The sequence below is a fragment of the Cinclus cinclus genome, chromosome Z (assembly GCF_963662255.1).
Source record: "Cinclus cinclus chromosome Z, bCinCin1.1, whole genome shotgun sequence".
NCBI classification, from domain to species: Eukaryota; Metazoa; Chordata; class Aves; order Passeriformes; family Cinclidae; genus Cinclus; species Cinclus cinclus.
The window spans coordinates 722,513-738,386 of record NC_085084.1 but is presented as its reverse complement, the minus strand read 5'-3'; the positions used below and the strand labels follow the sequence as shown (position 1 = coordinate 738,386).

At 46.1% G+C, this 15,874-nt stretch overlaps 1 protein-coding gene across 2 annotated transcripts in view; it reads right to left on the bottom strand.

Annotated features, from left to right (window-relative positions):
* RASGRF2 (Ras protein specific guanine nucleotide releasing factor 2) overlaps nt 1-10,949 on the bottom strand; it is a 112,798-nt gene extending 101,849 nt beyond the window's left edge. For both annotated transcript variants that reach the window (XM_062513113.1, XM_062513114.1), the window contains exon 1: nt 10,665-10,949. In XM_062513113.1, coding sequence (XP_062369097.1) covers nt 10,665-10,949 — 285 coding nt within the window. The remainder of the gene's footprint in view (nt 1-10,664) is intronic.
* Nucleotides 10,950-15,874: the final 4,925 nt, after the last annotated feature.

Genomic DNA, 15,874 nt, shown 5'->3' with positions numbered 1-15,874 from the left:
ATTAAACCGATGCAATTAAAAGTGTATAAGAAAATTGTTTTAAGCTAACAGTGTGCTGGTGCCCCTGAAGATATGAGGGATATCTGCTCTCTCCCAGTCCTCAGGAACTTCTCCCAGTCACTGTGACCACTCAAGGTTCACTCAAGCAAAAAGTCTGGGTGCCACTGGACTGCATCAGGAAACCACTGAAGAATGTGGATGGACTCAAAGCCCAACGGGTCTGTGGTCCTGAGTCACTCAAGAAGGTCAAAAATTACAAATTTCTGTATTACAGCACAGTAATTTGTAGAAAAATTTTAACTGTCAAATGCTGACATTATTGTGAAGTGGGAAAGTATAAATATCAAAATGTATTAGGAAAGATGAAGAAACACAATTCACAAAGATGAAATGCCTTACACTGCTCAGAATAAGAGGACTTGGTTGCTTACAATTCTCCCCCACCTTAAAAACTGCAGCAGAAAGTCAGGATGTCTCAGCCAGGAGAGGAAGAGATGTTCACAGCAAGAAATAAAATGTGGTTGCCCTGGAAGCTGCTGGAGCAGCTGCACAGGTGGGACACAGTGAGCTGGAGAACCCACAGGAAAGGACACAAATGATGAACTCAGTCCTGCACAGGTTCTTGCTCTGTTCCTGCTCACACCTGGAGTAACTTTCTGTCATTTTCAGTCAGCTTGGACTGACCAAGCTCCCCCAGAGCTCCCAGCACTGCACATGAGGCAGCCTGGAAGCACCACCACTAACATCTGTGGGGTAGAAACATAAATCAAAAGCAGATTTAAATTTACATGAGGCAAAACAAATGCTGGAGGGAAAGGGTCAAAGAGGGAGACTCCACAAAGAGGGAGCAAAATGTGATATTTCACTGGTAATGAATGTCATTTATTTAAAAACTCATAGATTCACCCTTCTAATGCAAGTGGTATTAAGGGGACTTGCTGCAATTACAAATAACTTGCTCACAAAAGAAATACTAGGAATAGAAACTCTTTCCATTTTCAGCCAAGTGCATCAGAACCCATCTGCCTGAAGGAACGTGGCACAACTGGGATCAGCAGGATCTGCCTGGAAGGACAAACCTGCAAGATGCACCCAACAGGTGCCAGAGGGAAATGAAGCCATGAATTAGAGGAGGAACAGCCCAGACACAGGACTGGGGACCTGGCACCTCTCAGGCCGTGCTGTGTAATGAAAGTTGCAGGTGACACCTGGTGGGATCCCCTCCAGTGCCACCAGTGCAGCCACGGCTGGGAAGGCTGCAAGGGTAAACAAACCTCCCCATGCAGATGGTGGCACACAGGTGCCAGCAGATGGGATGGAAATCCACCCATTAGGCTGGTTTGTGCCTGCAGAAGTCACAGCAGACAGGAAACTGGTTCACCAGGAGGCCACAGGGTGAGAGGGGCTCAAGAGGCAAGTAGCCCAGGACACAGATAGCCCAGACAAGCATCCTGCTGCTCCGTGTCACCCCGGTAATGAACACATGTAAGAAACACATTCAAACACCCTCAAAAAAGGTAAAAGCAAAATGAAATAATCCAAGACACGTTTGCAGAAAAATCACTGAGCTTTAGGAAAACATGCTTGAAATCAGTGCTGGGAAGATACTTTATTTTTTTCCCCCCTCCTTTCCATGGGAGGTAAATATCTTTATTGACCTCATGCAGAACCACCTGGAATCACTGTCAGTTTGTTAGGTTGATGACTTTTTGGGATACCTAAAAAGAGAGGCCAGACAACATTAAGAGAACAAAAAGCAGTTCTATTTATTGAAAATATTCAGATATATTTCGGGCAGACAAAACCCCTTGGGGCTGCACCCAAAATGGACAATGGCTCACAGGGTTTCACACTTTTACAAGTTTGCTCCATTTGCAGGTTGGGGTTAATCTCCCAATGACAGCTTCAGGTAATGAAGTCATTTACCCCCAGCCTGCTCCCCCAGCTCACTTTAGTTTCCATCTCAGGGCTGAGGCAGTGAGGGGTCCTTGATTCCCAGCCTGGAGAGGAATTGTTGTGTGTGCCCAAACTGGGAGAGCAGAGCTCACACTGGCTGTGGAGTTTAGACTTACACACCAAAGAATTGCAGGGTTACAAATGTATGGACAATATAAAAAGCTAAAATCCCAGTGCATCAAGGTGTCTCAGAGTGGCTGCCGTGCCTCAGCCACAGGGATGCAGAGCAGCATCCAAGCAGGATCCTTCTCTCTAAATCATTTCAGCACCATCCCAGAGCTCTGGCAGGTGTGCAGCCCCTCTGGCCCTGCTGGCAGCAGAGCTCTCTCAGGTCACTGCACATTTGGGGCTGGAATCATTGGACACCAGTGACCCAGGGCTGCTCTTGGGGCAGCAAGTGATGCTCTGATCAAACTCCCATCTGCATCAGGCAGCAAAGAAAGGAGCAAAAATCCCTCACTCAAGTCCTGCAAGCTGGCACCCTTCACAGCAGGATCTCTGCACCTGGATTGCCTCTGTGTGGCTGTTTCCACAGCTGAAGTCATGAGTCAAAGAGCTCCATTTCAGGTTTAGTATGGCAGTTTCATGTTGACTTGGGGTTTTCACTGGGTTGTGGTTTTGGTTTTCTTTTTTTTATGGTTTGGTTTTTTTTGTTTGTTTTTTTTTTTTTTTTAGTTTTTGGCTTTAGGCTGCAAAGCCAGGTACAGAGAGGTGAGGAACAGCACTGTGTGTGAATTCAGTCCCAGGTGTGCAAACACACGCCTTTTTCAAACTGCAGAGCATTTTTCAGAGCATGCCCCTCTCAGCAGATCCTGGCTCAGCCACAGGTGAGACATGATCTGATGCTTGCATGCACATCTCCTGCACACTGACCAGCAGAGCTCAGAAACTCCTCACCCCATGTCCTGTGACCCTCTCCTTGCATCATCCAGATGCTCCCCTACAATTAACACATTTATTTTCACAGTGGGGTAAGAAGGAATTACTGCAGCAATGGTCAGCACAAACCCCAGCAGGTCTGATGGAACTCAGTTTGGATGCCTGGTGAGATAAAACCAATGATCTTTGTTGTCTGAGTGGCACTTTTGTATTTTAACCACTACATTCACAGAGATTGCTCTGCCTCCCAGCAAGCCTACCTCCAGAGCCAAGCTGGGTCCCCAAAACAAGGATTATTTACCATTATTACTCACAGTCACAAATCTTTTCTGAGTACTTCACAAGAAAGGAAGCCCTGCTACTTCTCTCAGCCATCACATACTTGTTGGGCCAGGAAAGCACAACTGCAAGACCTCAGTGACACAAAATCAACACAAAAATCTGGAAGATCACACTCAGGGCTCAGCTCCACCCCATCTGCCTTTGCCAGATGTTCCTGATCAAGCTCTCAGAACAGCAAACAGGTCAGATATCAAATCAGATATCAGGTTTCACATGCAACTGATTATCCATGGGGTATCACCCCAGGGCCAGGAGCACTGCTGTCCCCTTCACCTGCACACACAACACCTGCATGGCAGTGGTGATGCTGCACAGGTTTCCCTGCTGGAACCCTCCATCACTTCCTCTCCCCCCATTCTCTCAGGAGAGCTCTGCATTTCGTCTACACCCAACAGATCTATTAGGAGGAAGCATTTTTCATAGTTCACTAGAATTGTTCTGAGCACCAGATCGAAGAGAACCTGACTGGTGGAAAAGAAGGTTGCAGTCTTCTTGCCATGCCTGATCCTCCATGAATGCAGAGGGTTAATTACAAATTGTGATTCCCTTCTGGAGGATGTCAGAGACGTCCTGCCAAAGGTCCCCATGATCCCCACAACTTCAGAGAAGAGTATAAAGTCCTCATATAAAATCTTCAGCGTTTGCTGAAACAGGAGAAACAACCTGAGCAAGGCAGAGGAAGTGAGGAGAAATCAGAATGGAACAGACCCAGGGATCACCTGCAGCCATCCTCAATGTCCAAGAGGGGAGGAGCCAGCCTAGTCCTGAGGCACCAGAGGGAAAACACCAACAGTGAGCTGTGTTTGAGACATGGGGAAAAAGCATGGGAAATGTCAGAGCAGATGCAAACATCCACTTTGGCATGGGGTGACCAATTCCCCCACTGGCCAGGACTTTTCTGTCTGCCCCAGGATCCAGCTCAGGTGGGGCTCCCAAAATCCTGCCAGCAGCACCTGTCCTGCATCTCCCATCTGCACAGGTGAAGACACCTACAGACAGCTCATAATACAGAATAAATAATATATAAAGCCCCTAATGCAGATTGCCAAATAGAGGCACAGCATCTTAAAAATGCAACATAGTGAAATAAGTACAATGAATTACAGCAATTCAATGAGCTTGCTGAGCTTGAGCAATTGCAAAGGGCACACTGCAGTGCAATGGAAATGTTGCAGTAATTCAACAACTTGAGTCACACTAGTTGGAGCCTGCAGAATAATTATTCAGATAATTTCTGTCACTCAGACATTTTATCACACTTAAAAATCTCAGAACCCACAAAATGGACAGTTCCACAGCACCATGAGAACAAAAGGAGAGACTAAATTCCTTTTTTTTTTTTTCCAATAGTTATAGCATTTACCTCTTAAAACACAATCCTTTTTTTTTTCCATGTGTGTGGTGGAGCTGATCAGATCTACCAAAAAAAAAAAAAAAAAAAAAAACACTTCCAGAAGAAAAATTAAAAATTATAACATAGCTCAGTTCAGAATTGGCAGCTTATAAACACTTCCCAAAAAAACTCAGTTGGTTCTGAGCTCATGGCAAACACCAAAAGATACTGAAATGGCTGGACTGACTTGGGGAAGCCTCTGCTTCTATAAATACTGATTCTGTATCTCAAACAGAAGACCTTATGGGATTGGCAAACCAAAAAAAAAAAAAAAACCAAAAAAAAAAACCCTGGAAATTCAAATGGAAGCATATGTTCCTACACATTTAGTGCAGAGGCACAGTGTTAAAAAATCCCATCCCTCAGTCAGTAATGACTGGTACACAGAAAGAGCTGGGAAGAGGTGCTGCCTAAAATCTCCTGATCCTGCAGGGACAGGGAGCTGCTGACCCAGCACTGCTCTCCACCTGGACAAACCCTGCCAAAAAAAAAAAAAAAACAGCAGGGAAAAAGAAAAAAAAAATCAAGTTTAAAAGTCAAATCAGAGTGAATGAAGGTAAATGAAGTACAATTATTCAGTAATTTAGGGACTGAGTTGCTGTTCTTGTGCTCAGAGTTTGCTTTCCACAGATATCCTGGTACATCTGAGGGACCAAACAGGTAAGGTCAAGTAGATGCAGCTCCATCAATAAAGGAGACAGAGTGGAATGAGCAGCAGCACTGGCTGTAAGGAAGGTGGAAGAATGGGATTTGTGTTGAACAGGTAGGAGTGCTGTATTTGGGGTTTATTTTGGTGTTCTCATCCCCACCACGAGCTGGGGACTGTGGCACACATCACTCCCACTCCGTGACTGGGAACATTTTTGGTCTTTGGGCTCTGGGATTTTTGCATTTCCAGCGAGGTCTGACCTGTGCTTGCAGTCACCCAGTCTGACATTTCACCTGCTGGCTAAAAGCATCTCCCAGCAGCTCCACAAACAAACCCCTGCCAAATGTCATTTGCCTTGGGATCTAATTATCATCCAATAATTTAATTACAGATTCTGCACTTCTGTTAGAGCCCGTTGCAATATTTCAGGACCTTGCAATGCCTTGCAGGGAAAATCTGAGGGCTTCAATCCATGGTTTCTATCCAATAAAACCTCGTCTCACCAAAATCTGGTCTTATTACCATCAGTCCTTTCAATTACTCTCAGACATTCAGGTGGGGTCTCTTGCTGCCTTTCACCCTCAAGGGTGACCAAAAGTCAAAAACAGAAAGCAAAATGCATGGGGGCCAGGTTCCTGCCCAAACCCATTTGATGTGGATGAAAAGTTTAATAATAAAATATTAAATGTCATCAGTACTCTCCAATCCATGTCTGCGTGGATTCCACTGGCCTTTCAGGAGGAAGGCATGTAAAAAATAAACCACACCCTACCTGTAACTCAGTTATCAGCTCTGTAGGTTCCCCACACGGGCACAGTTACAAACAGCAGCACAACAGAAAAAAAAAATACATTCTCAGGAGTTAGGAGGAAATGCCTAAATTTCGGCAAAACTGCAACAAATATGGCTGTGAGATTTTCCTGTTCTTCTCTTTGTTTACAAATTGTGCTCACTAGTAAGAAAACACAAAACATTTATCAAAGAGCAGAGATCATTCCCTGGATAGATCTCAGGGGAGTTTGTGTTTGTCTGTGTGGTTGAATTTTGGGTTGGGCTCTCTTTAGTTTGTGGATTTGGGGGGTTTTTTTGTTTTTTGTTTTTTTAATTATTACTATTTATTTCCCACTGTTGCCTTAGGTCACAGGGGACACTGTAAATTCACTTCTGTTGAAGGTAATCCATTAAAAAAAAAAATAAATAAATGGAGAAAACAGAAGCACAACACATCCTTTTATTTCTCGTGAGATGCAGAGAAGAAAAACTCATCTGGTATTTTTTAATTTCTCCTGGAAGTTTCTCAAACATGGTGGTCTCTGGGCTACCTTTCACTGGAACATCACAGGGAGCTCCCTGCCCACGTGCAAGCAGTAAGATTTATGGAAATACTAATCCTGAAGGTGCCAAAAAAACCCAAAAAAGCTCCTCAGCCATGTACAGCACCAAACAGGCACAGGGTACTGAGCAACGCAGGGGGGGGCGGGGGGGTGTTCGCCAAAAAAAAAAAAAAAAATTAGTAACTTTTAATTAGTTTCATCTTCATTAAAAACCACCCTGTACGTGCTGTTGCTAAACAAATGTTAAAGTAGCTGAGAGGTACAGCCAAGCTGTTGGTGCCATGTGCCAAGGAATAAGTGTAAAAAAGGGAGTTTTACACCACAGAAACACCACAAAACAATAAAACCAGAAGTGCAGTAGGCAGAAAAAAAAATTCAAATGATTGGATTCTGTTAATCTGTGGGGAGATGTACCTAATACTGCATTTAATATTGCTAAGTGGGAGGAAGATTATTCCAGGCAAGACACAAAGAATATCTCTTCTCCAATCATGTGATATCTACAACCTCAAATACTCTGAGAAAGTTATTAATAACAGTATCAGAACATTTCCATGTATTCAATGCACAGTTATGAAAGAAACTAAACACATGGGCCTCCTCCCAATGTGGATAATAACAATAATGTTAATATTTACATTCCTCTAATCACCTGCTTCCACTATTATTAAAAAAAAAAAAATGTTATCTGTAAACTTGCTGGAAAACAAGAGCCAGCCTTCTGTGAGGCACTGCAAAAATCAAGATTTGGGGCATTTTGCTTTATTTTTGAGAGAGACTGACCCCTCACTGAGATAGAGCCAGCCATTCTCTTTCCAGAGGGTTTGAAAGAAAAGCTGAACTGTATTTTCATCAGGACTCTTAGTGCCACAGCAGAGGACTCGCTGGGAGCTGCACTTGTTTACAACCCCCAGTTCCCCTGGGTAGAAGCAGTTTAACTAAAACCAGAAACTATTCTGCATGTGGTATTTACATGTCCTAATTTGCTGTTTAGAAACTCAGCATATTCCACACTGCTATTCCTTCAATAAATCTGTGGGGTTTTTTGTTGGGTTTTTTTTTTTTTTCCTGAAATGTTAAATCAGAGTGTACAGCAACACCTGTTTGGTGTCTATGAAAACTCCTCCAAAATCTGAGGGAGATCAACACACTTTTCTTTAAAAACAAGAATTCCCTCTGCAGATAATTTAGTACATGCAGCATACTCAACCTGACCACACATTTCCAGAATATCAGTTGATTCACTCTTTATACACTCATTGTTAGGACAGGTTCTGTACTTTCAACTGATTTTACTTTGTAGCAAATACCCCTCTGAAAAGAAGAAAAAAAAAAAAAAAAACAGACTGAAGTGTAAATGGAAAAGGCTAAATAAGTGCATTCTGCTGTGGCAATTGTTTTTCAAACCCTTAATGCTGCAACATTGGAACAAATCTCATGAAGGCATTTGGCATCTTCCAAGGAATGGTGGCTCCTGTAACTCTTCAATGTCCCCAGCAGAGGGGAAACAGGTCACCCTGGGATGGCTGTGGGACATGGGCAGCACACCTGGACACATCTGGTGCCCAAAATTCTGTGTCCTGTGCAGGACAGCACAGCCCAGCACTTGTCCCACTCAGCTCTGACAACAGAGAGTTTCACCTGGCGCACGACCTGACAATCAATGCCCAAAAACACTGAAAACTGACACTGAAAAGGTCTGCAAGCTGAGGAAAACAAATCTATTTGTCCCACAAGCACTTTCCATAATCTTTATTACGTAACTTGGAGAAAATGCATTGCTTTTTCAAATATCCACTGAAGGTATGCTGATGAAGCTTTCTCATGTGATTATAATTCTTCTTTCCCTCCTTCATTTGTGTAATTCTATAGCCCTTATCAGTCTAATGTCTAAGTTACTCAGGTAAATAAAACCCAGACTAAAGGAGATAACTCTTGCTTTTTGCCCTTCCTTTGCAGAAGGGAGATCTGATTCTTCAGAAACTGCCATAGAGCCCCTCTTGTTTTGTTTGTTTGATTTTGGTTTTGGTTTTCCTATTCCATTAATACATCTGTGTGGTGAAATCAAAGCAAATTAAATCTATGCAGTATTTTTTCACTGCCAGGAGTCAGAATGTGCAATATTGACTTTTCATTATCATCTGATTGAAGTTAGTTTGCCTGCCTCTGTTAACAGACTGAAGGTTCATGGTTAATTGCTTTACACCTTTAAGAACATGAACACATTTTTTAAATGAAAAAGACTGCTTAATTTTTGATTTTTTTTTTCCTTGTGATGGATCAGTTTCAGTCACTCAGGGAATTTCCTGTACACTCTAGCAAAGATTTGTGTCTCTATGTGTATTTACAAACAAGGGTGCACTTTAATGAGCAAACATCTGTGAAAGCTACTAATGCACAAAAGCTTTGAATAAAGACTGGGATCAAGCAAAAGGTGAGCAGGAAAGGATATTTCATGATGATCTCTCCTGAAAATTCAAACTAGCATCCCATGAAAAAAAAAAAGAAAACAAAAACCCAAAGCGTTCTTCTGCCTCTTTCCTAGCAGTCTGCTAATCTTTAAAACACCCAAATAGTTGATGTGTGAAGCAATAAAAGCTCAGCTTCCTGCCCTGTAATTATTACTAGATGTAATTATGAACAACTCATTCATCACTATAAAAGCACAACTTAGGGCTCCCGAAGAACAGGCAGGGAAGGGATTTATTTTCAGGCGGTTCTGTTAGTCAAACTGTAATTTAACACCACCACTGATAAACAAGAGTAGTAAACCAATGTAAAGAAGGCAGGGCAACATTCCATGTTCAACATCATCTGGGGATCCTCCAGTACTCCGTTCATAACGCTGTAAAATCCTACCTGAGAGCAATGTGCAAGGACTGGAGGGTGAACATGGCATAGCTACAACATCCCAGCTCCCCAAAATTCACCTGCTCAACCACAAAACATCCAGAGCCTGCCTGGGCACACCAGGATTATTTATAGGTGGAGGAAAAAAAATAAAAATAAAATCTAAAAAAAAAATAGAAAACCCGGCTCTGAGCTCTCCTTGCAAAGTTCACCACCCCAGGGGATGTGCTGGGTTTCAGAACCTGGCTGTGGTCCGTGTCACTTTCTCACACAGGCGTGAGGAAACACCTGCAGCCAGCCCAAAACCTGGCTACTACAGCCACCCGAACTTCCCAAACCTGCCCGACACCGCCGGGGAGAACAGCACCAGGGCACGCCAGGGCCGGACCCGAACACGTTTCGAACCGGACCAAGAACTCGGCGGAGGCAGCCGGAGGTGTGCGGTTGAAGATTTGCGATCTCAGCGCACGCCGAGCAACTCGAGCGCCCTTTGCTCCTCGGTTATGCAATCCACGGGAGCATTTAACCACCCTGTGCTCTGACACAAGCTCTGCGTCGAACACATCAGCCTCGGGCAGGATCAGCCGGGCCGCCAGGGCAGGGCCAGCAGGAATTTGGCATTCCCGGGCTGTCAGTGGGGGAGGAATCCCACCGGAGCCTCCAGCGCTGCTCGCCCCACGGCGGGACCCGGCTCGGGCTCTGGACCACCACATCCCCATCCCTGGCAGCACCTGGCTGGCCAGGAGCTCCCCACCGCCCTGGGATGCCGCGGGCTGCAGTTCTGGGCTGCCACACCGAGGGCGAGCGGAGAGCCTGTTTTCCCCAGAGCATCCCTGGGAGATGCCAGCCCCACAGGGAAGGGCTCAGAGCGTCCCCGAGCTGTTCCGGGGGACTGGGGCTCTCCACACCCTGCCCCTGCGCTGAGTTTGCTGAGGAACGAGCAGCTCGCTGCCCGGCGGGGTGACCGGGCACCTGCTCGGTGAGATGCTACTCTGCGGGCACCTCCCCGAAATCCGGCCGTCACGGGGGGGTTGGGGGGGGTGGGGGTGTGTGTGCAAACGCAAAGAGTCAGGGAGCAACGAGGACTCCTCGGCGAGGACTCAAAAACCAGCGGCTGGGCCACCTGGCGAGCGCCTGCAGCTCCCCGGGAGCTCCTGGAGGGGCCGGGCCGGGGGCGGCGCCCCCGGGGGTGCGAGGGGGCGGCCCGAGGGCCCGGCCGTCCCTCCCCGCTGCCCTCCACCCTGCACGCGTGGGGCGGTACCTGCTTGTCCAGCGCCGCATCCCTGGCGCTGCCCGCCGCGCATCCCTTGGGAGCGGCCACCCGCTCGCAGTTGCATCCCTCCAGCATGTACATGCCGGCGGGGCGGGCGCTCTGCTCGCCCTCGAAGTAGAAGAGCACGTTTTGGTAGAGGGCGAACCACTTCTCGTGCCAGCGGTTGGTCTCCGCCGTCTTCTTGCTGAGGTAGCCGCGCTTGGTGCCCTCCTTGCGGGCCAGCAGCGCCAGGTACAGGGCGTGCCCCTCGTTGTACCGCACGCTCTTCTGCATCGTGCCCGGAGCCCGCGGCCGCGGCGCAGCCTCGCCGGGCGCTCACGGAGCAATTCATGGGCTCCGGCACGCACGGACGGGGCGGCCCCGGCCCCGCGCCCCGCCCGAGTGTCCCCCGGCCCCCGCCCCGCCCCGCCCCGCGCCGCCTCCCACCGCCCCAGGCCCCGCCGGCGGCGGCGAGCGGGCCCCCGGGCGCTGACGTGGGGGATCAGCCGTAAATCCGCTTTGGAGAGCGATTTAAAGAGCAAAGTCGCCGCCGCCGCAGCGCCCGGGTCCCTGCCCCCCCCCCGCACCCTTCCCCCCATCCCCTCCATCCCCCAATCCCCTCCATTCCCCTCCATCCCCTCCATCCCGGGCCGGGCCGGGCCGGGCCGGGCCGGGATCCGCGGGGAGATGTGGGTCTGCCCCGTGGTTTCTCGATAGTTTCTGCCTTTTCCATTCTTGGAGCGAAAACCTTGGAAAGCGGCAGGGCCGGGCGAGCGCTGCCCCGGAGCCGGTAACTTCGCTCTCGAGCTGTGCCGAAAGAATTAAAGCAAAAGGCAGCAGAGAAACCCGGGAGAATCACCAAAAAACCCGTTACTTGTAACCCGATGTTCACGCCGATAAAGGCGCGGGGGAGCGTCCCAGGTGTCACCCCAGCCCCGCATTGACCTTGGGCAGTGCAGGGAGGTGCGGGGAGATGTGGGGCTGCGCTGCCGCGAACGGGACCATTCACAGACCCCAAATGGGACCATTCACACATCCCAAACTCGGACCATTCACACACCCCCACTGGCGGCCGCAGCACGGGGAGGCTCGCACCTGCCGAAAAGAAAACCTGCCAGGTGTGTTCTCACACCGGGGCAGCGAGGATGGCAGCAGGTGCGGTCTGGTTCCTGCCCCTGGCACAGTGGAGCCCGCACACCTTAGTTACAGCACATAAACTTTGGCGAGGGAGCTGGCGTCCAGAATTGTTTTACATGAAGCACACCAGTATGGAAATTTCTACCAACTACCAAATTTCATACCACGCTATGCCTTTAATTTAGCAACTTAAACTTCCTCTTAGGGCTCTTTCAGGAAAAGCCTTGGAATTCTTTCATTTGAAAACGTATTTTGCATGTACAGCTCTCTCTCTCTTGCTTTACTGCGTCTCATGAGTAGAAAAGGAAAAAAAGAAGAATAGAAATGTGGAAGTTACAATATTCAGTACTGCAGTATAATGCACAGAACAAGTTAGAAAATATTTCCCGTGTGATCTGTGTCAGCACCTGTGGTTTTGCATATTATTTGCAGGAACTATGGGCCCGTGCAGGGCTGCAAGGCTCTCATCTTGTCAACAGACAGTTTTGTATTAGAAAAAAAAAAAAAAAACAAATAGATACACAAATCCTGCTGTGACTGGAATCGTTTGAGTCTCCACACAGTGAAATCTGAGCCCAGCACATCACCCAGGGAATTCCAGGCTTTGGGCAGGGCTTGGACAGCACCTGGGTGGCTGCAGAATGTGGCAGGACTCGTGTCCAGCCATCCTCACCTGCCCCTGTCCTTGCCTGGGTCCCTCCCAGCCCAGTGCTGGCTCAGGGAATCAGCTCCGTGTGTAAAATTCCCTGGAATCTTGTGTCCTTGGGTGGAAGCAAAAGAAAGGCAAGGCAGGGAGAAGAGCAGCCTGCCACTCAGTGAGGAGCTGGAGCTTTCCAGAACAAGCACATCATACATCACTGTGAAATCCTACAGCAAGGACCCCTCTTTGCCAAGATAAAGTTACAGGCTCTTGTCCCAGCTTACGTGATTTTAATAAAGCTTTTGCATAAATCACGAACCTTCATACATCATCTGTTCCACCAGGTCACCTGAGACACACAGGGAAAAAAATAAAATTACAGGGGAAAGAAAGGAAAGAAAGGGAGAAAGAAAGGGAGAAAGAAAGAAAGAAAGAAAGGGAGAAAGAAAGAAAGAAAGAAAGAAAGAAAGAAAGAAAGAAAGAAAGAAAGAAAGAAAGAAAGAAAGAAAGAAAGAAAGAAAGAAAGAAAGAAAGAAAGAAAGAAAGAAAGAAAGAAAGAAAGAAAGAAAGAAAGAAAGAAAGAAAGAAAAAGAAAGAAAGAAAGAAAGAAAAGAAAGAAAGGAAAGAAAGAAGAAAGAAAGAAAGAAAGAAAGAAAGAAAGAAAGAAAGAAAGAAAGAAAGAAAGAAAGAAAGAAAGAAAGAAAGAAGGAAAGAAAGAAAGAAAGAAAGAAAGAAAGAAAATATTTTCTTTTGACTACATCATTTTCTCTTAGACATGCAGGCCTTTTTCCTAAGTTGAAAATGTTGAATATGTCATTGCACAGCAATCTATAGGAACTAAAAGGAGTCTAATATTCCTGTTCACTGCAGTGAATGCTATTTGTGTAACCATCAGTTTGTCCTTTATTGTTCAAGCATGATTTAATTCTCTCCATGATATTATCTTTATTACTTGACCATTCTTCTACAAGGACAAACTATTTTTTTTTGCTTTAAATGTCAACAGTGTACATATGAATGTGTATACTATCTAATACATCTAAATGTATCTATCTGCATGGGATTATTTTTAAAAATTCTGAATTATTGACAGTAAAGACAGGCTTGTTTGTGCGTTTTAAAAAAAAGGAATTCTAGGCCAAATTCATATGTATGAACACGATCAAGTTATATGTGCAAACAGATGTAAAGGAATACATGGATGTAATTTATTCCATAGGACTCTGAGGAAAAGAACATACAGATAAGCACAATGTTTTACTTTATTTTATATCCTAACCTTCATTTTATTGTATCTCAGTTCTGGGGGACTCATTTATAAAAGCACATGGCCAAGTGTTGCCAGGACAGGCTCTGAGGACCTTGCTGTAGATCTGCAGTGGAAAGTGGTGGGCCTAAAGTGATAAATTGACCCAATTAGCCTACATTTAACCTGAATTTTCCTTTGGGAACCAGTCCAGTGCAAGGAGTTCAAAGATGTCCTAAGGGGGGAAATACCAAGTGTTGTGTCCCACAGCAGTGGGATTGCTGAATCCCAGACCCAGAAGTGATCCCTGGGGATTTGGGAGCCAGGGCAGTGAGCTGTCAACCCTCTGGGAAATCCATCTTAGAAATCATGCAAAATTTAGGCCTCTGCTCTAAAGAACACTTCAGGAAAAGTACTGTCAGTGTAAAGGTAATAAAAGCTGACTAAAGCAATGGAGGAGAAGTTGTTACACTAATGTTTTTATGTCTGTTTCTATACACATGCTCCATGCTGTTATATGTTTATTTGTCACTAAATCACTATTTCTGTTTTCATATCAAGGTAACGTATCAAACACAAAGCAATTTAGTAAAGCTGTTGAAGAACTGCTGCAATAACTTATGGGAAGAAAAACCCAGTTTCACTGAGAATGCACCTCCGTGTCTCCTCTTGCAAATTGTTTGAGAGGCACAACTGAACCAGTCTCTTCTCTGTGATTTTACTCACTTTTGGTGATCTAATTGTTTACTCTTCGAGGCACAGAGCATAACTTGGCTACTTGAAAGGTATTTGTAATATTCAGCTAAGATTCAGTCATCTGATAAAGCAGGGAAGTTTTGAAATACACACTAAACATCATTTCCATTCCAAGTCCTGAATCTCTTGCAAACAATTTTGGGTTTAAATACAGCTGATGATGTCGTTTGAGAGTTACTACTCCTGTTGTGTGGAGATATTTTTGGGGGGAGTTTTCTGGTTAAATCAATTTTAAGTCACTTTGTATACCACAGTGGTAATTCATTCGTCATGGGTTTGCTTGTGGTTGCTCAGTGGTGTGAGCACAGGTGTCCATGACATTCCCTCCTTCAGGAATCTCAGGCCAGTTCTCAGTGGGAGCTCCAGCAGAAGGCAGACACCTGAAAATCACCTGGTGTGCAGGTGAGGATATCATCATCATCATCAACAACATCATCTTTGTTTTTTAAAGATCATGCCTTAACCTCTTAGTGCAAAAATGTTGCAAAACCACAGGAAAACCATCCAAGCCAGGAGCCCCTTAGTCTAAGCACAAGGTCAGAAGCCTAGAGGCTAAAAAAGAAGCACAGTGACTAAGTGCTGCCCTTTGTGACAGGCAGCATCCCCAGCACGCAGCTGGCAGATTCCCTGCTGGTATTTTGGGAGAAGAATAGCTAAATAAGGTTGTAGAGCAACTTTTGAAAGAAACAGTTTGGTGTGTCTGCAGAATCCATTGGTGAGTTCTAGCCTGTGGTCAAGGACAGCATGAGAAAATACAAAGGACTGCTGAAAAGAAATGAGAAAAATAAATGCATGGCAGAAGGTGTCTCACAGGCTGGAGAAAATCAAAAGCAGGAGAAAAAAAAAAAGAGAGAAAAGGTGGAATCAAGGGACTCAATTAAACTGGAGAAATAGCACTAGTTAGGCAGGAGGCAAAGGCAAGTGGGCTGAGGGAGAATTGAGCCTGGCTGGCAGAGGGATGGGAATGAGTGGTGGGCAAAGAGCAGAGGGAAAGGAAACGGAGTGAGCTGGAGACAGAACCAGGGCAGGGCAGGGGGGAACTGGAAAGGTGGGCTGGGAGTCGTGGAGAAAACAAAGCAGCAATGCCAGGAGAGTGCTGGGTGCTTGGCAGGGCTGGAGCAGGGGTAAGAAAGAGCTGGAAAACCCCCTGGGATTTCTGGGGGTGAGAGCAGGACTCTGGACAGGACAAGAAGAGGCCAACACCTGGGCAAAGGAGAGGTCGGTGGGGGAGAAACAGGAGGGTCGTGTAGGGTCAGGGCAGCACAGTGAATCGAGTGAAAGGATTAGGTCGAGGGTAATGCTGGGAAAGAAAGTGGCATTTCAAATGTGGAAATGCTGATAGTCCAAATCAGCACTAAAATAATCACGTGGGGAAGAAAAGACAGCAGCTTTTCTCCTTAAGCCTGTTTTCAACTGGTTCCTTTTCAGCAAAGGTTTGCC